Source organism: Rhinatrema bivittatum, chromosome 19, assembly GCF_901001135.1.
Source record: "Rhinatrema bivittatum chromosome 19, aRhiBiv1.1, whole genome shotgun sequence".
In the NCBI taxonomy this organism is placed as follows: Eukaryota; Metazoa; Chordata; class Amphibia; order Gymnophiona; family Rhinatrematidae; genus Rhinatrema; species Rhinatrema bivittatum.
In genome coordinates, this window is record NC_042633.1 from 43,275,364 (window position 1) to 43,291,084 (window position 15,721).

A 15,721-nucleotide genomic window follows, 5' to 3' on the forward strand; every position below is an offset into this window, starting at 1 on the left:
TCACTCTCGAAAATGTTGAAAAGAACTGGTCCCAGGACCCGACCCTGAGGCGCAGCGCTGGTGACGCCCCTCTCCTCGGAGTGACTGCCATTTACCACTACCCTTAGAAAGTGGCTGAGTGGGGGGTGACAACGTCAGGCACTCTAGGGCCTCTACGAAGGGCGCTCAGCTTATTTATAAGTCTCCTATGTGGAACAGTAACAAAGGCCTTTCCGAAATCCAAGTGCTCTACATCTAGCGCTCTCCCCTGATCCAACTCTCTGGTCACCCAATCAAAGACATGGATCAGATTCGTCTGACAAGATTTACCTCTGGTAAAACCTCGCTGCCTCAGATTTTGCAATCCATTGGATTCCAGAAACTTCCCTCTCCTCCTCTGTTTTATCAGTGATTCCATTACTTTGCTCACCACAGAGGGTCACAGTAACCGGCCTGTAGTTCCCTGTCTCTTCTCCTTCCATTTTTATGAATAGGAACCACATCCGTCCTTTTCCAGACTCTAAAGAAGCATTGAAAAGGTCACCAGCGTCGCTGCCAGGACACCTCTAAGTCTCCTTAGTACCCTCAGAGCTGAGAGCCTCTCATCTTCTCTATTAAAACTGGCCTGGCAGGTGTGGAGGGCTGGGATACAGCTGATTATTTACTTCTAGATTTATATGTTTTTATGTTACTTCTTGTTTTATTATAATTGTTTTTATTATGTATTTTTTTATTCTTATGTGCTTTTTATTGTTCATCACCCAGGCCGTTTTGTGTTGGCGATCCATAAATACAATAAAAGCAAATGTAAACGATTACTATTGGCATGAGATGCTTAGATTAGCATCCAGATGGGCTACATCCTTGCCGTATTGCCCACCCAGCTTGATGATGAGCAGTTACTCCCCAGTTGTGGAGACATTGATTACCTGCCAAGTGGATCTACAAAGGCCAATTGTATTGGGTGATTTTAATATGATTATTGACGAACCAGCCCTGCACAGTGTACACTGACTTCCTGACCACTGTGCTGCCTGCTAAGTCTCCTTCCTCTCCCTTTTTTCTTTTTGTAGATCAGTGTAGAAGGGAATGTGATGGCCGTAGCTTCGGGAGGACAGACGGTGGAGGTCTGGAGGATGAACGAGTGAGCCGCGCAGGGGGGCCTCCTCTCCAATGCCATCTCCTTGTGCAAGAGACTCTGGCTCTGTTTGCAGATGAGATGTTTGCTGTGTGTTTCTGTGTCCTAACTTGGGAGCCCTCTCTCCATCCCTCCTGTACCCGTGATGCCCCTCCCAGCTCACTCTTCTTGATTCGGTCATTTAATGTCCGAATCATTGTGGGGTTTTCTGGTCAGGAAAGATCTGTCTTGACCACGCGCGTCACTAGGCCTGACATAGATCTCATGTTCTGAAAAGCAGTCTGGGCTTGTGAGGGGCCGGGGGTGCATTATAGCAAGTGGTCCATGTCCTTAGTGCCGAATTGTCTTCTGTCCATGTGCCCACAGTTCAGTGACCGCTCAGGAGACAGGCTCCACCCTCGTGCTGCCTACCCATGACAAGGGGCACTGCCTGCAGGGTGGAGGAACGGGCACCACAAGTCAGTAGGGGAGGAGAGGGTCCAGGGTATGAAGGAAGGCTCTGGATAGCCAGGCTCCCTCCCAGGATTTTACGGGTCATTGTGTGTGGAGAGGAGGAGGAAGGAAAGCTCTGTAACTCAGGTCCCCTCTTCGGGCTTGGCAGGAGCTGGGATTCACATCGGCAGGGGGGATTGCTTCTTGCATGCTCCTGCCAGTGCTGTAGGAGATCACTGGTAGCTGCAGCAGGCTGCATGGGAGGTAGGGTTGCCAATTGGCTCCAGATTTTCAGGACCGGTTCATCCAGTCCTGCTTTAACTCCCCCTGCATTCAGGTACATGCTGTCTCGCTTTTCGTAGGGAATGCAATAAGGAAATCAGAATAAGACCCAGCATGCAATGGGGTAAACCCAGGACTGGATCAACCTAGCCTGAAAATCTGGAGCCAGTTGGCAACCCTAATGAGAGACTCTGAGGCCGAGAACAGTGCATGCCTGTAGCTATCATAAATCACCAGGCAGCTGGGCTCTGAGCGTTCCTTCTAATCTCCCGTTATGAATGCTGCCCTCGCCTCCCCCACAGCAACACATTCTTCCATTCCACACCAGGAAGGGGGAACCTCTTCTATGTCCGTTATGCTTGCTTTATGATGCTATGTAAAGAATGTATTCCCTCCTCCCACCAGCTCCTCAATAAAATCTGGGTGTACTTTGTGGAAGTTGCTCACTGCAGTATCTGTCACCATATGTCTCCCTCTCACGCACGGTTCCTAAAACCAGCATTATATCCAGAACAGATTGAATGTGAGCGCTGCCTCACTTCCCTCTCCTCATTTAGAGTCAGCACGGAGCAAAGCTGCTGTGTGTGTAGGAGGGAAGTTTGCATTACGGCTGCCTGTGCTCAGGGGCAGTGTGTGTGTCCTAGGGCAGCATGTGCTGGGGGGTGTGTGTGTGTGCGTGCAGCTTCTGCTGTGCTAGGGCAGCGTGTGTGTGTGAGCGTGCATGCAGCTTCTGCTGTGCTAGGGCAGCGTGTGTGTGTGCGTGCAGCTTCTGCTGTGCTAGGGCAGCGTGTGTGTGTGAGCGTGCATGCAGCTTCTGCTGTGCTAGGGCAGCGTGTGTGTGTGATCGTGCATGCAGCTTCTGCTGTGCTAGGGCAGCGTGTGTGTGTGCGTGCAGCTTCTGCTGTGCTAGGGCAGCGTGTGTGTGTGTGAGCGTGCATGCAGCTTCTGCTGTGCTAGGGCAGCGTGTGTGTGTGTGCGTGCAGCTTCTGCTGTGCTAGGGCAGCGTGTGTGTGTGAGCGTGCATGCAGCTTCTGCTGTGCTAGGGCAGCGTGTGTGTGTGTGTGTGTGAGCGTGCAACTTGCACTATGCTGGGGCAGTGTCCGTGTTTGTAGCTTGCACGGTGCTGTGTGGGGCAGAGTGTGTGTGTAGTTTGCACTGTGCTGCGCTAGAGCTATGTATGGGTGCAGCTTGTACTGTCCTGTGCTGGGGCAGTGTGTGTCTGTGTTTATGTGAGGGAAGCGCCTGAGAGATGCCTGTCTTGACCTTGCGTTTATCTTTTAACAAAAGTTAATCAAAAATGACTGGGAACTGTGTCTCGGTCTTCCCTTCCTGCCTGTCTTCCAGTACAGTTAGCGGTATCTGCCACTTGTCTTGAGCCGGTGGGGACCTGGCTCCCCTGCAGCCTTGCCCCACTCTCTTCCCTCTGCGTTCCTTCCTCTTGGGCTGGCAGGGCTCAGGCTCCCAAGCAGGCTGTGCTGCTCAGTGTTACTGCTATGTCTGACCCGGTGTTGTCAAGTGTCAACGAAATTTATAGCCTGAAGTTGGGTGAGAACTAGCCAAATGTCAAGTCTAAAGTAGCCCACAAATCTTCAGTGTTGAAAAAGAATCCCTTTTTTTTTTTTTTTATTAATGCATAGATCATTCAGGCTTGACGATAAATGCTGTGGACATTAGTGGCTGCCAATGTAATAAGCCCTGCATTAATCTTAATGCTTGCACTCAAAACAATGTAATCCCCGATGCGAGAACCATGCAGGGGGAAGAGAGTGCATGGGGCATAATCCAAGAGGAGCAAGGACAGCACCAGCAGATTTGCCAAATCAAGCCTGGAGCACTAGTGAGAGGTCATGGCAGCAGAAAACATTGTTTATGTGCATACCACATGATTTCAAAATTATAATTCACCAGTTTGGAAATTAAACTCCTGTTGGAGATGGCATTAGCTAATTGTACTGCACTTCTGATCAGGAGTTACATTTTCAGTGTTAAGGTAACAGGAGTTAAGCTTGCACATCACTTTGCATTGGAAGGTAAAAGGTAATGCCCCTCATTACCATGGGATTTCCATGCAAGGGCACTAAGCAGGATGCAGTTTTATGTGCACATTTTTTTTCTGTGCAAAACTCCTTGCTGCAGAAAATGTGTACAATGTTGTGGGTAAAACTGTGCCCTACTGAACGCACCTTCTTAAATTGGCCCCAGAGAAGCAGTATCCCAAGGGGGCCCAACTCTGGACCTCAAAAGCCACAAAGACGTTAGGTTTTCAGGAATATCCACAGGAATGTGTATGAGATATTTTTGCACACAAGAAAGGCAGTGCATGCAAATCTCTCTCATGCATACTTTTTGTGGCTTTTCCTAAAAACTAGGCCCATTTGTGGCTCTCGAGAACCACAGTGATCCAGCCCTGCTCGCCCCTCAAAGAGTACAAAGCAGTAACCTAATGAAGGAGGGGGGAGTTGCACAGGCAGAGGGCTGAGAACTCGCTATGTTGTGGCAGATAGGACGAGTGAGGGACTACAGCTGGAGGCGGTGAGGTCAAGGCTGGCAGGCAGAGTGTACCCCCTCCCCCGTGGCTTTGCCACAGTCCCACACTCAGTCTTGCCCCCACGTTTTCTGAGTCAGCAGAGTTTATGGGTGACCCACACACGGCCCTCAGGACAGGCTCTGAAAGATAGAGATGGTCACGTGTGCATTATCTCTCACACATATATATATACACACATACATACATACATACATACATACACACACATACATTCCCTGAAAGATAACACATGGGCAATGACTCGCGCTCTCTCCCCCAGCTCCTGCGCGCGCGCGCGCTGGGACCGCAGCTCCTTAGAGCGGCCGCGAGCCGGCGGGGAAAAGCGCGCGCTGCGAGTCACGTGCCCAGGCCCGCGCGCTTTCATCCTTTCTGTCCCCTCGGAGCCACCGTAGAAAGAGACCGGTGGGAGAGGCGCAGGCGGAGAGCCCAGCAGAGAAGCTGCAGAGCGAGGAGGAGAGGGGTCGGGGGAAGCGCAGCTGGGCCTCTACGGGGAGAGAGCGGGGGAGGGGCTCGGACCTGCGTGGGAGGAGGAGCGGTACCGGGAGCAGCGGAACCGACGATCTCCTCCTCCCGGGGGGGGGGGCAGCCCAAGGTAAGACCCACCCCCATAAACCAGTTATACCGAGGGAGAGACGAATAGAGGGACATACGGGGGGGAGGAGGTAGAGAGAGACTGGAGAGGGGGAGGGAGGTAGAGAGAGAGAGAGAGAGACTGGGAGAGGGGGAAGGAGGTAGAGAGACAGTTATAGAGGGGGAGGGAGGTAGAGAGAGACTGGGAGAGGGGGAGGGAGGTAGAGAGAGAGAGACTGGGAGAGGGGGAGGGAGGTAGAGAGACAGTTAAACAGAGACTGGGAGAGGGGGAAGGAGGTAGAGAGAGAGAGAGAGACTGGGAGAGGGGGAAGGAGGTAGAGAGACAGTTATAGAGGGGGAGGGAGGTAGAGAGAGACTGGGAGAGGGGGAGGGAGGTAGAGAGACAGTTAAACAGAGACTGGGAGAGGGGGAGGGAGGTAGAGAGAGAGAGACTGGGAGAGGGGGAGGGAGGTAGAGAGAGACTGGGAGAGGGGGCGGGAGGTAGAGAGAGAGAGACTGGGAGAGGGGGAGGGAGGTAGAGAGAGACAGTTATACAGAGACTGAAAGGGGAGGGAGGGTAGAGAGAGACTGGGAGAGGGGGAGGGAGGTAGAGAGAGAGAGACTGGGAGAGGGAGAGGGAGGTAGAGAGAGAGAGACTGGGAGAGGGGAGGGAGGTAGAGAGAGACAGTTATACAGAGACTGGGAGAGGGGGAAGGAGGTAGAGAGAGAGGGGGAGGGAGGTAGAGAGAGAGAGAGACTGGGAGAGGGGGAGGGAGGTAGAGAGAGACAGTTATACAGAGACTGGGAGAGGGGGAAGGAGGTAGAGAGAGAGAGACTGGGGAGGGAGGTAGAGAGACAGTTATACAGAGACTGAAAGGGGGAGGGAGGTAGAGAGAGACTGGGAGAGGGGGAGGGAGGGAGAGAGAGAGAGACTGGGAGAGGGGGCGGGAGGTAGAGAGAGACGAGACTGGGAGGAGGGGGAGGGGAGGTAGAGAGCAGACATGTTATACAGGAGGACTGGGAAGAAGGGGGAGGAGGGGAGAGAGAGACTGGGAGGAGGGGCGGGAGGTAGAGAGAGAGATACTGGGAGGAGGGGAGGGAGGTAGAGAGGTGTAGAGAGAGACTGGTAGAGGGGGGGGGAGGGGCGGGGGTTAGAGAGAGAGGACTGGGGAGGGGGGAGGGAGGTAGAGAGAGACAGTTATACAGAGACTGGGAGAGGGGGAGGGAGGTAGAGAGAGAGAGACTGGGAGAGGGGGAGGGAGGGAGGTAGGGTAGAGAGAGACAGTTATACAGAGACTGGGAGAGGGGGAAGGAGGTAGAGAGAGAGGGGGAGGGAGGTAGAGAGAGAGAGACTGGGAGAGGGGGGAGGGGAGGGAGGGAGGGAGGTAGAGAGAGACAGTTATACAGAGACTGGGAGAGGGGGAAGGAGGGGAAGGAGGTAGAGAGAGAGAGACTGGGGAGGGAGGTAGAGAGACAGTTATACAGAGACTGAAAGGGGGAGGGAGGTAGAGAGAGACTGGGAGAGGGGGAGGGAGGTAGAGAGAGAGAGACTGGGAGAGGGGCGGGAGGTAGAGAGAGAGAGACTGGGAGAGGGGGAGGGAGGTAGAGAGAGACAGTTATACAGAGACTGGGAGAGGGGGAAGGAGGTAGAGAGAGACTGGAAGAGGGGGCGGGAGGTAGAGAGAGAGAGACTGGGAGAGGGGGAGGGAGGTAGAGAGAGACTGGGAGAGGGGGCGGGAGGTAGAGAGAGAGAGACTGGGAGAGGGGGAGGGAGGTAGAGAGAGACAGTTATACAGAGACTGGGAGAGGGGGAGGGAGGTAGAGAGAGAGACTGGGAGAGGGGAGGGAGGTAGAGAGAGACAGTTATAGAGGGGGAGGGAGGTACGGAGAGACTGGGAGAGGGGGAGGGATGTAGAGAGAGACTGGAGAGGGGGAGGGAGGTAGAGAGAGAGAGAGACTGGGAGAGGGGGAGGGAGGTAGAGAGAGACTGGGAGAGGGGGAGGGAGATAGAGAGAGACAGTTATACAGAGACTGGGAGAGGGGGAAGGAGGTAGAGAGTCAGTTATACAGAGATGGGGAGGGGGAGGGAGGTAGAGAGAGACTGGGAGAGAGGTAGAGAGAGACAGTTATACAGAGATGGGGAGGGGGAGGGAGGTAGAGAGAGAGACTGGGAGAGGGGGAGGGAAGTAGAGAGAGACAGACTGGGAGAGGGGGAGGGAGGTAGAGAGAGAGAGACTGGGAGAGGGGGAGGGAGGTAGAGAGACAGTTATACAGAGACTGGGAGAGGGGGAAGGAGGTAGAGAGACAGTTATACAGAGAGGGGGAGGGAGGTTGAGAGAGAGAGAGACTGGGAGAGGGGGAGGGAGGTAGAGAGAGACAGTTATACAGAGACTGGGAGAGGGGAAAGGAGGTAGAGAGACAGTTATACAGAGATGGAGAGGGGGAGGAGGAGGGAGGTAGTGAGAGACTGGGAGAGGGGGATGGAGGTAGAGGGACAGTTATACAGAGATGGGGAGGGGGAGGGAGGTAGAGAGAGACTGGGAGAGGGGGAGGGAGGTAGAGAGACAGTTATACAGAGATGGGGAGGGGGAGGGAGGTAGAGAGAGAGAGACTGGGAGAGGGGGAGGGAAGTAGAGGGAGACAGAGACTGGGAGAGGGGGAGGGAGGTAGAGAGGGGGAGGGAGGTATTGAGAGACGGGTGCATTGCGGGGTTGCACACACTGCTCTCTCTCTCTCTCTCTCTCTGGTGCTTCCTTTATTAAAGTGAATTTGTGTCCAGATTTCACAGCCAGGGACAATCTCGTAGGTGCCAGTGCAGAACATCGGGCCTGACCCTCCTCTCCTTCCCTTGCGGTTTGCACCTCCCCCCCCTCCCCCCCCCCCCCTTCCTGATCTGTGGGTTGGGCTTAGTGCGGGCGCTGGGGTTTCAGCGATGGCTGGGAGTCTCCTGCACCGTTATTAAACCCTCAGAAACGTCTGGTGAAAGCGATGCTCGCCCTGCCCTGATGGCGGGATTTCCCAGCCGCAGCCTTCTTGTGCAAAGAGCCGCGTTCAGCTTTTCACAGGCGATGCCCTCTGATTGCCGCTTCTGCTTCCCTCTCTCCTCTCGCAGACAGGCATGGCAGCCGACTTCACCGTCAAAGCCCTGGACGCCGTCCTGCGACACAGCAGCAGCCTCCCAGAGGGCACGCCGCAGGTGCGCGGCTACGACTTCAACCAGGGAGTGGACTACAACGCCCTGCTCCAGTCCTACTACACTAGCGGCTTCCAGGCCACTAACTTTGGCAAGGCCATACACGAGATCAACGCCATGGTGAGGGTCTGGGGTGGGGTGGGGAAGGGGGTTGAGCTGAAATACAGAGCTGCCTTGATGCACCGAGGGCAAAGCCGGGACCACCCCGGCTTGTCTCTGCTGAGCCGGATCTCGATGGCTGCCTTGGTGAACATGGAACTGCTTTTTTTTTCCGTCACTATTAGCCCTGATATGTGGGTGACGTCATCCGGCGGCCTCGAACGGACTCCCTCCAAGCTAGTAGAGCGTTGAGTTCTACTGAGCATGTGCGGGAGTTCCGTTTGGGTGTTGCTTCTTTTCTTCTCGGCCTTCTATGTCCCAGCTGTAACACGGACATGCACTCGGTCTGTTCTTACAAATTTTTCCTCCCATCCGGTTTTTCTATTGCTTCACTGCCCAAGCAGCGTCTCCCAACAGCACTTTTCGATGCTGCTTTAAAAAAAAAAAAAAGTAATTCCTTGAAGAGAGATTTTAGTCTCCTCAGAGACAGGACGTTTTCCCGTCGATGGCAGGGCTGAATTGGCCATGCTGCCACGGGGGACTGTCAGTCGGGTCCGGGAGGCGGAGCTTCCTAAGTGATGTCAGAGCTTTGCCCTGAGGCCGCGCGTGGTTTCCCGCGCTGATAACGACTCTCCTCAGTCTGTTTTTCCGGGCCCCGGGATCGCACGCGGAGCCTCAGTCCTCCTCAGGAAAATCCAAAAAAATAGAAGAAAAAAACGGAAGAAAATGAAGGAGCAAGGCAAGAAGGACGCTCCCCGACCTTCCGGATTCAAACCCTGCCTGTGCGGGAAGGTCATGTCCACCACAGATGGACATGACCGCTGCTATCGTTGTCTGGGAGCAGACCACCCGCTCGAGTCGTGCCGAGGGCACGCCGACAGAGACGGGAGAAGACCTCGAGGACCGGATCCTATGGCCCCACCATCGGAGGCCCCCTCTTCCCCGGGAGCTATCACGACTGCGCCGTCTTCCCCAGCATCGAGCGGCTTCCATGGAACCTCCAACTGCGAAAAATCGCATGAGAGGTAAAAATCTGGCCTCCGGGAGTCGAGATCCCTCCCGTGAAAAAAAGCCGACGCCGTCCAGAGTCGCATGCGCCGGGGCGGGTAGTGACACATACCCGGGAACCGACCCATGCGTCGAAATCGGCGACGCACGCCCAGTCGACGCAGCGCCGGGTGGACGCGACGCAGGCCACCAAACCTACGGCGCCGGAGGATCCGACGCATCGACCAAGACCTGAGTGGCCCCGGACGCCGACTACGAGACAGGTGCGCCGGACGACGCACCCTCTTCCGACGCACGGAACGACACCGTCGCGGCGCGAAGCAATGGCGCCGACCCACCGAAGCGAGCCGACGAAAACCACGGCGCCGTTGACGCATGACACGACGCCCTCGGCGCCGACACCAGAAACCAGGAATAAAACAACCAAATCTCGTCTGCATTCCCCAGAATACACTGAGACGCAGAAGAAATCCCCTTTTGTACCGCTGGCTATGATATCATGGCGATATTAAGTCAGAGGTTTCAAAAGTTAAAAAGTAATTAAAAATTAAAAAAAAAAATTTAAAATCGGCTCGTGGGTTGAAAACCGGACGCTCAGTTTTGCCGGCGGCCGGTTTCGGGGCTCGAGAACCGACGCCGGCCAAATTGAGCGTCGGCTGTCAAACCCGCTGACAGCCGCCGCTGCTGTCAAAAAAAGAGGCGCTAGGGACGCGCTAGTGCCCCTAGAGCCTCTTTTTACTGTGGGCCCTAATTTAGTTTTAGTGAATCGTGCGCCAAGGAGAGCGGAACTTTACTGTATCGGCCTGAGAGTGAGTTACGAGCTGTCCGTCCACTCTCCACCTTACGGGCGGTTCTTCCACAGTGAAGCTGACCTCCATACGCATCCAAAATTTCTGCCAGAAGGAAGTCTCTGCTTCTCACATCAGTCAGTCCAGGGTACTGCTGATGTTCTTCCTGCGGTCACATGTTCACGAGGGTGAGAAGCGTCTCCATGCCTTGTATTGTAAATGAGCTCCGGCCACATTGCCAGGCTGCACAGCTCATTTGATCCTTAATCGACCAAGCGTACAAAGTGCACACCTTGCCCATCTGGATAGCTGGACGTATCCAGCACTGCTGTGCATCGGCAGGATTTAATCTTGCCAATTCGGTTAAAGCTTATCGGATCAGAGGCTTGGCCGCCTCTATTGCCCACTTGCGAGAGAAGCACATCTGGAAGACAGCTGCAAGGCTGCCACTTCATCATCGGCGCAAAACTTATCAAGTACAGAGGGTACCTTTTTAGACAAGCGATGTTACATAATATACTCTCTGAGTAGTTTACTTGCCTCGATGGAGTTCAGCTTGCTTTTCAGTAACACTCCACTGCAGCCCTCCGGTTGGGACTCCCCACATGTCATGGCTAATACAACCTGCTTATCGACTGAAAAAGCAAGTTTTCTTACCGTAACAGTGTTTTCCATAGATGGCAGGATGAATTAGCCATGAGATACCCGGCCTCCTCCCTGGAGAGTCAACTACATGGCTAGTTAGCTTGCAAACAGACTGAGGAGGCTCTTGGGGCAACACCTGCGTGTGGGCTCCTGCACGTGCTCAGTAAAGCTCACCTGAGCTAGGAGAGGCGAGCCTGTTCGGTGCCGTTGGATGATGTCACCCAGCTACCATGGCTAGCTCCTAGTGCCGTTTACGGGGAACAGCTCACAGTAAGCAAGCTTGCTTTCTTCGCTGTGGTTTCAGATCGAGAAGAAACTGGAGCCTCAAAGCCAGGACGAAGAGGAGGAGGAGGAGAATCCCATTAACCTGAACCCGTGTCAGAGGGAGCGGACCGGCTGCACCATATTCCTGGGCTACACCTCCAACATGATCAGCTCTGGCATCCGCGAGTCCATCCGCTACCTGGTGCAGCACAACATGGCAAGCAGCAATTATTGACACATTTGTATTTGATTATTTTTTTTTATTTATATTTTTAATTGATTTGTATGTTTTATTTATGATTGTTATGGTTTTTTGTTATGCATTGTGATTCGTCGCTAGAGGTGGAATAGAAACGTTCTTAAATATATAAACAGAGAGGTGCTCTGGCCGCAGGCGGCTTCCGTGGACCGAGCTCAGAAATCTCTGAGAAAGATGGCGTCGGCCCATATTGGGGGGGGGGGGGGGGGTCCTTGAGATACAGGGGCCACCGACTCAATTGTGCTTTGGTGCCGCTCTAGGTGGACGTCCTGGTGACCACCGCTGGGGGGGTGGAAGAGGACATCATTAAGTGTCTGGCCCCCACCTACCTGGGGGACTTCAGCCTGAAGGGCAGGGAGCTGAGACCCAACGGCATCAACAGGTAAGGTGGCAGGAGGCGGCTGCCCCCCCCCCCCCCCTGCTGAGCAGCAGGAGACAAACCCCGCCCTGTTTTTAATTTCCTCTTCCCTCAGGATCGGGAATCTGCTGGTGCCCAACAACAACTACTGCAAGTTTGAAGATTGGCTGATGCCCATCCTGGACCAGATGGTTCTGGAGCAGAATACGGAGGTGAGGAGCGGGGGTGGTCCCAGCACAGCCAAAACCCCCTTCGTGTGAAGTGGGGGGGGGAATGTTACCAAGACTCCCCCCCCAACACGTAACTGCAAAGTGTTTGCAAACTCTTTTGTTTTTTTTTGCATGGACTTTGGCGGCTGTAAGCTACTGCTTCTTGGGGAAAAGGGGGGGTTGTTCTGAGCCAAGCCCCAGTAACCAGCACCCCCCCCCCCTTCCCTTTCCCTTTGCAGGGAGTGAAGTGGACGCCGTCGAAGATGATTGCCCGCTTAGGGAAAGAAATAAATAACCCCGACTCGGTGTATTACTGGGCGCAGAAGGTAAGGCTGGGGGGATCCGGGGGCGAGTCGTGGGCCAGGATTGCAGAGAGAGAGAGAGGTTATGTGGTGGGATCACACGGCAAGGCCAGCCACGGCCCCTCTTTGACAAGGATCATGGTGAGGAAGAGAAACTGTGTGCCGGGGGGGAGAGGGCTGGGGTGGTGAGGGAAAGGGATGCATGGAAAGCGGGCGTAACCTGGCTTCATAAGGGACCGGTGCATCTCTTGACTCACGCGCTGCCTTCCTGCGGGGCCCTCACGGCCTCTCTTGCTGTCCCCTCACAGAACAATATCCCCGTCTTCAGCCCGGCCTTGACCGACGGCTCCTTGGGGGACATGATCTATTTCCATTCCTACAAGAACCCTGGTCTGGTGCTGGACATCGTGGAGGGTATGTTCCGCCTTCACTTTACCGCTCCGCCCCGCGCGCGCGCTTCACTCTCGGAGGAAACGGACGGGGAAAGCCACCGAGAGAACCTGAGGGGTTGTTTGTATCTTCCTCAGATATTCGACGGCTGAACTGTCAGGCTGTGTTTGCCAGAAAGTCCGGGATGATCATACTGGGCGGCGGCCTGATCAAGCACCACATCGCCAACGCTAACCTCATGGTGAGTGCGCTGGGCCCGGGGACTCCTGCTGGCAGGCCCTGGGACTGCAGCCGCTGCTGTTCGCTTGTATGTTTGGCAGACGTTGGCATTTGGCCCATCTTTCCCCCCCCCCCCCCCCCCCCCCCCCCCCCCGCAGATAACGTTCTCTCTCTCTCTCTCTCTTTCTTTCTGTCGCGCACACAGAGGAATGGAGCCGACTTTGCCGTTTACATTAACACAGCCCAGGAGTTTGACGGCTCCGATGCAGGAGCGAGGCCGGACGAGGCAGTGTCCTGGGGGAAGATCCGCATGGATGCCCATCCAGTGAAGGTAGGTGGGTTTCCTGGGAGGGGGCGGGGGACTCCCTCTCCTGGTTTATCTTTACACTAATTTGCTGTATCTGGAGAACGGGGATAACACAAGGGAACCGGAGCAGCCTGCGAGATCCAGAAAGGAAGCGGGTGGCCCCTTTTATCGGTTGCCTTTTGCTGCCACAGACGGGCTCCCCTCTCCCCGTGGCCATAGAGAAGCAGGGTTTAGCTGTATTGCTCCGTCACATAGAAGCTTCCTCTCCCTGGAGCCTGCTGAGGGCCGCAACAGGTGCTGCTTTGTAAGACAGTCACGGCGAATAATTATTTACCTTGCATTGCCCTCAGGTCGCAGCAGTGCACGTCCTAAGTCAGGGATTCCTGTCCTTGCTGGCCCTTGGAGATGTGGGGGGGGTGGTGCCTGTCCCTCTCTGTGCTGCAGATGTTCTGTTCCTGCCTGAGCTGCAGGCCGTCTGCCCTCTGCCAGTGCTTCTCACCGTGTTCGGCTTCCTCTCCCAGGTCCATGCCGATGCCTCCCTGGTGTTCCCGCTGCTGGTGGCACAGACGTTCGCGCAGAAGCTCGATGCGTTTGCCGTGGAGAAGAAGCAGGACTGAGCAGGGCCGGGACTCGGCGCGTGCGGTGAGAGAGGAGAGAGGGATGTCGGACTGGAGGACAGTGTGGGGCCCCCTGTTAGTGCTGGCAGCACCCTCCTGACTGCATGAAACCATCCCCTTCGTCCAGAACTGTGATAGCCGCCTAACAGGATCCCGAGCATTACGGCAAGGCCACTTCCAGCCGAGTGCCCCGTGTGGCAGACGGGCAGGAGCCTCTGGTAACGGTCTCTAGTGGTCCCCCCAGGCGCTGGCCTTGTTCAGCTGTGTGAGTGGCTGCGGTGAGATACAGTGTACAGCTTTTTCCTAGGGAATGGGTGGGGGAGAGTGTTCTTTGTCTTTGAATTGTAAAAAAAAAAATAATAATAATAATAATTTCAGCCTGTTTAGTAGCGGTCTCTCTGTGGACTCCACCCCTGGGGCTTGTCCCCCCGTCTGGCTGATGCCTGTGGTTTCAGTTACTGCCGCTCCAGGTGTCCCTTCTGTCTCCACCAGGAAGAAATGGAGTGTGTGAGATGGGTGTTTTAAAAGGCAGATCACAAATAAGACAGGAGCTTGGAAGGAGCTGGAACTAGTGCAGGGGACAGGTCCGGGCCGTGCTGGCAGTAACGAGACTGCTGGGGCTCGGAAGGGCTCCCGTCTGGGAAGAGAGGGGCTGGTGGCAGGAGAAGTGGTTCTTGCCTGCTAATTTTCATTCCTGTAAATACAGAAGATCAGTCCAGACCCGTGGGGTTTATTCATCCCTGCCAGCAGAGGACAAACCTTCGGGACACTGCTGCATAACCAAGAGCGCCACCCGCAGCCCCTCGGTACTGACCTGTACCCAAGCCAAGATCCAAACAACCTACCCCCCTTATAGCAGGGCTATCGAAAAGCCTAGGATTGGATGCCCCCGAACCGGAGAGCCACCCACCCGAGTACCAACTATGAAACTCCACGGTGTTAACAAGCAACACTGGCGTGGGTCTGTGGATTGATCTGTACTACAGGAACGCAGGTAAGAACCAAGGTTCCTTCCCCTGTACGTACCCGGCTCAGTCCAGACCCGTGTGGGATGTACCCAAGCCACCCTACGCCAGTAGAGCCGGTACTGCCGGGAGACGCATCCTCTTGCGCTCAAACATCCAACCAGCGACGTTTGGTCAACGTACGAAGCGAGGACCGCCCGGCGACCCTGCAGATCTCCCGGGGAGTCGTTAACTGACCCTCGGCCCCAGAGGCTGCATGTGCTCGCGTGGCCTGTGGGAGAAGCAGGGCCCTTAACAAACACAGGCCGAGCTAATGGCTGCCTTCAACCGGGTGGGGGTGCTGCACCCCCTCCGGGGCCGCCACTGGCGCGGAGTCGCTGGGATCCCCCTCGATCCAAACCAGCTCATGCGGAACGGGGCCCCCCTTGAATCCTGGATGGACCCCTAGACCTCTTCTTCAGCCTTCATTTACCTGCTTCCCTAGCCAGTGAAGCCTTGTGCAGGAGGAAGACAAATTCAGGGAAAGCCCCCTCCGGCCTCCCGGGAACTGAGCCCGCATCCTCCTCTTTGTTCCACGGCACCGCCGGAGACAGAGATGGGGGTAGTCCCGTCCCCCTCCACCAAAGTGGAAGCGGGCACCTGGGGCCCCGCTGCTGGCCCCAGTCGAGCGGGAGGGCCTCGCGGTCTTCAGACCCTTAGCGGAGGAACCCTGGTCAGCGTGCTTGAGCTCCCTTTCCCTGCGCACAAAACGCCGCAGGCTCGCTCCCTCCCCGCCCCCCCGTCGGACAGAGAAAACGGCGAAACCAGGGGTGCACCACCTGCTGGAAGACAGAGGCCTGAAAATAAGGTGCCGCGAGATACTGCTGCCAGCAGTGCGCGGCAATAAAAACGGCGTGGGGAAATGCGCGCAGCGGAGGCCACACGCACAGCACGGCGCCTTAGAGAATTAATCATCACCGGGGATCTTTCTGCCACTCACACTCCAGCCATTTCCCCCCCGCCCCCTGCACACACCTAATACCTCTGGGGGTTTTGCTCCCGGCGCCGCTGTGCAGGCCACTCATCCGGGCTGCCCCTCTCCGAGCCTGCAAGGAAGCTGCTTTTACCTTTCTTTGTTTTTTTTTTTTTAAACTAACTAAACACCAAAGA

At 55.4% G+C, this 15,721-nt stretch overlaps 2 protein-coding genes across 2 annotated transcripts in view; both read left to right on the top strand.

Annotated features, from left to right (window-relative positions):
• The window catches only part of FBXW9 (F-box and WD repeat domain containing 9), a gene marked incomplete in the record, with an annotated part of 87,666 nt that extends 85,392 nt beyond the window's left edge, over positions 1 to 2,274 (top strand). The window contains 1 exon segment of the mRNA XM_029585120.1: positions 1,052 to 2,274. Coding sequence (XP_029440980.1) covers positions 1,052 to 1,127 — 76 coding nt within the window.
• Positions 2,275 to 4,815: 2,541 nt separating this feature from the next.
• Positions 4,816 to 13,993, top strand: DHPS (deoxyhypusine synthase). The gene is made up of 10 exons (XM_029585125.1): positions 4,816 to 4,971; positions 8,062 to 8,262; positions 10,987 to 11,163; positions 11,466 to 11,587; positions 11,679 to 11,775; positions 12,012 to 12,098; positions 12,383 to 12,488; positions 12,602 to 12,705; positions 12,889 to 13,014; positions 13,512 to 13,993. The coding sequence occupies exons 2-10, from the start codon at positions 8,068 to 8,070 to the stop codon at positions 13,605 to 13,607; spliced, it is 1,110 nt and encodes a 369-aa protein (XP_029440985.1). The 5' UTR covers positions 4,816 to 4,971; positions 8,062 to 8,067; the 3' UTR covers positions 13,608 to 13,993.
• The last annotated feature ends 1,728 nt before the right edge of the window (positions 13,994 to 15,721 follow it).